Source organism: Orycteropus afer, unplaced genomic scaffold, assembly GCF_000298275.1.
Source record: "Orycteropus afer afer isolate SDZICR_OR568_19922 unplaced genomic scaffold, OryAfe1.0 scaffold00081, whole genome shotgun sequence".
Taxonomy (NCBI): domain Eukaryota; kingdom Metazoa; phylum Chordata; class Mammalia; order Tubulidentata; family Orycteropodidae; genus Orycteropus; species Orycteropus afer.
In genome coordinates, this window is record NW_006921668.1 from 6,820,614 (window position 1) to 6,823,959 (window position 3,346).

At 43.3% G+C, this 3,346-nt stretch overlaps 1 protein-coding gene across 1 annotated transcript in view; it reads right to left on the minus strand.

Moving 5' to 3' along the window:
* The window catches only part of OBI1 (ORC ubiquitin ligase 1), a 64,137-nt gene extending 61,157 nt beyond the window's left edge, over positions 1-2,980 (minus strand). Inside the window, exon 1 of the mRNA XM_007941514.2 lies at positions 2,909-2,980. Coding sequence (XP_007939705.1) covers positions 2,909-2,980 — 72 coding nt within the window. The remainder of the gene's footprint in view (positions 1-2,908) is intronic.
* Between the last annotated feature and the right edge of the window lie 366 nt (positions 2,981-3,346).

Here is a 3,346-nt window from a genome sequence, read left to right on the forward strand (position 1 = left end):
TTCCTTACCTTTTTTTTTTTTTTTTTTAATTTTCTCCGATTCGAAAGCTGGAAGATTCTTGAGAATGGGACGGAAGGCATTGGGGATTTTGAAAGTTCAAAGGAAAAAGTAATAGTGGAAGGAGGAGAGGACACGGAAAGCAAGTTTAAATCTTTTCCCTGAGATGCATGAGGGTGACTTTATTGCCTAAAGATGAAGTCCCACACAGTCTGTAAGCACACTGAGTAATCAAAACGTGAACAGACGAGACGTTAGATTTCTCATTTAATTTTTCAAATTAACTTTCCACTTCTTTCAGGCTCCCTTCCCATTCTTAAATGATGTAATGTAATTCAAGAGGGCACGACAATTTTATTCTTTTTATCTGTTCCCAAGACTACTGGACACATTTAATTGTAGCTTTGCCTGAAGACAAGTTTTTACGTTGGCCCTTCTGTGGTTTCTATGTGAAGTAGACTTAAGGGTAGAAGCCACAGACGCTTATTTACACCCAGAAGTGAGAAAAAGCTGCAAATGGTGTGCGCCATCCAGACTGCCTGAAAGGTTTTGCACAATGCTTTTTAACGCCTTCATTCCAGGATGCATGTTTGGATATGCAATATACTACTGAGTTGTTGGGAGCTCTGGTAGCGTAGTGGCTAAGGCATTTGACTGCTAACCAGAAGGCTGGCAGTTCAAACCCACCAGCCACTCCTCGGAAGGAAGGTTGGGCAATCCTACTTCCATAGTAATACTGCCTCGGAAACCCAAGGAGGGGTTGCTATGAGTCAGGGCTGACTCGACGGCACATAACAACAACAACAACAATCAAGAGGGTGGGAGAGTTGATATTATTAACATCCCCATTTTAGACAGAGGAAAATTGAAGCTCAGAGAATCTGAAGAACTTGTGCAAAGTAATACAACTAGTAAGTGGTGGAGCCTAGACTAGAACCCAGGCAGTCTGACTGCAGAGCTCAGGTCCTCAGCCACTACCTTTCTGTTCCCTTAATAGAAAAAATGCCTGTTTTTGAATCTTAAGTCTTTTCACTTTTATTACTTTGATTTTCCTTTTAGAATAAAGCTAATCAGTATAGAAAAGACACCAAAATTGCCTGCTGCTGCTGAGCTCAAAGATGTGTTTCATAAAGTAATCTACTGAAGATACAAACAAGACCTATAAAAGTTCAACCACCAGACTCCACACCTTAATTTCCTTATTTAAGAAATGAGGAGAATCAGTTCTCTCAGCATTGACGTGAGGAGAAAATAAAATAATTAAATCCACACAAATGTATTTTGTAAACTGTAAATCACTGTATTCTATTAGATATCATTTTTATTAAATATAAGAAGTATAGGTTTGGGAAATCAAACAGGCATAACGTATTTCTAATACAACTGCAAAAGACAGTTGATTAACTAATGGAAACTAGATATAATATGTACAAAAAACCAAACTCACTGCTATGGAGTCAGATGTGACTCACAGTGAACCCTCCTTGGGTTTCCCAGGCGGTATCACTACGGAATTAGCTAAGAACAAGTGAAAATTATTTCCCAAGGATATTTTTATCATTCCTTAAGGGTGGCTGTAGAGGAAATTTACTCAGAATGACTTCTGCAACTTCATGTCAGGGGCCAAACAAGAGAACTCTAGCAAACAGAAACATCATATTCCCTTCTCCCTAGCCACATGTGTAGGCAAGGGTAACAGATGCCTAAGCAAACATCACCCTCCAAGAGGTCTTCCTTGATCTCTCCAGTCAGAACTGATCAAGCCATCCCCTAAATGTTCTCACAGCACATTTGCTATTTTGCTGGCATTTCATTCTGACTGGGATCAGAGTTAACAGCTGCTTCAAAGGCTGACTTCTTACTATTCCTTGAACTCAGTAAATTCAGAGCCCGCCACCCCCCACCTCCCACCCCGCCCCAAACATCGCAGATGCTCCTATTTGCTGGGCAAATGTTTACTCAACGCAGTCTGTATTTTTCAATTCTAAGCCCCCGGCTGTAGTTTTACAGTCTGTATTTTGGGTAAAAACAGAGACATATCACAAATCTAAAAATAAAGGAGGGTGGAAAAATTCAGCTTGTGCACCCCATCTTTTCCCTTCTTGATCTAGGGACAAAGATAATGCTCTTTAAGAAACCGAATGGAGGCACAGAAGCAAATGAAAGCGAGGACGCGAGTGCATTAGACTATTCAAAACTCCATCTCTAACTCAAAAGTACTTTCTCTATCTTGTTTCACAAACACATTAGGCATTTCTGGAACCATAATGAGAGGGTACATCCAGACCCTTTCTTGGAATTAAAAGACCACATATCTTATTCTAAATACCATTCAGGGCCAGTACTATTTGCTTTTCACATTTTGAATCCAAACCCAGAGCAAGGACCATCTTTAAGGCCAGTTTAAAAGGATCTTGGAAATGTTAAGACTCCTCAATTTCTGTATTGTAGGCCCAAGGATATTAACAGTTCTTGGTTATGCAGGGAGATAAGAAACAGTGAAGGGTAGCTCCCAGAAAATGTGCTCTGGGGGTAGCTTCACTACACAACATACTGGGTTGCACAGAGGCGTAAAATATTGTTGCGATTCGTTTTGCTCGAGTGTCCACACCTCCGCGCTGGCCAGAGTGAGGCCGCCCACTGTGGCCGAGCAGCTCTCGCCGCCCTCCCTCCAAACCCCGGCCGCTGTCATCCGCATCTTAAAAGCGCCCAGATGAGCCCATTAATCACATCGCACTCTCGTTCTCTCGGAACGCGGCCTTCCATCGCCAGAGCAGAACGCGAGTTACCGTCTTCTACCACTTCGGCGCATCACGCCCCTTCCCCGCCCAGCATGGAGACAGCCCTCAGCTCCGGCAGGCAACATCATACCCTATTCCTTTTTGCTACTGTACCCCGAATCACCTATTACCTTCCCCAGGCAAATGTGGCACGTGATGGGCAGAGTGAGCGACAAAGTAACGTTCTGCACGGTCTGAGCCATTGCAGCATTCAGAATCCCGCCAACACGGAAGTCCCGCCGACCGCAGCTCCTCGCCGCGTTTGGGGCCGCGCGAGGCCGGCTACGGTGGCCCGATAGGGCCATAGTCCGCCAGGGAGAGGTAACGAAAACGAGCTTTCAAAATGCAGAATCATCGAGAGTTTTTCCTTCTTTCTTTCCTTACCTTTTTTTTTTTTTTTTTTTAATTTTCTCCGATTCGAAAGCTGGAAGATTCTTGAGAATGGGACGGAAGGCATTGGGGATTTTGAAAGTTCAAAGGAAAAAGTAATAGTGGAAGGAGGAGAGGACACGGAAAGCAAGTTTAAATCTTTTCCCTGAGATGCATGAGGGTGACTTTATTGCCTAAAG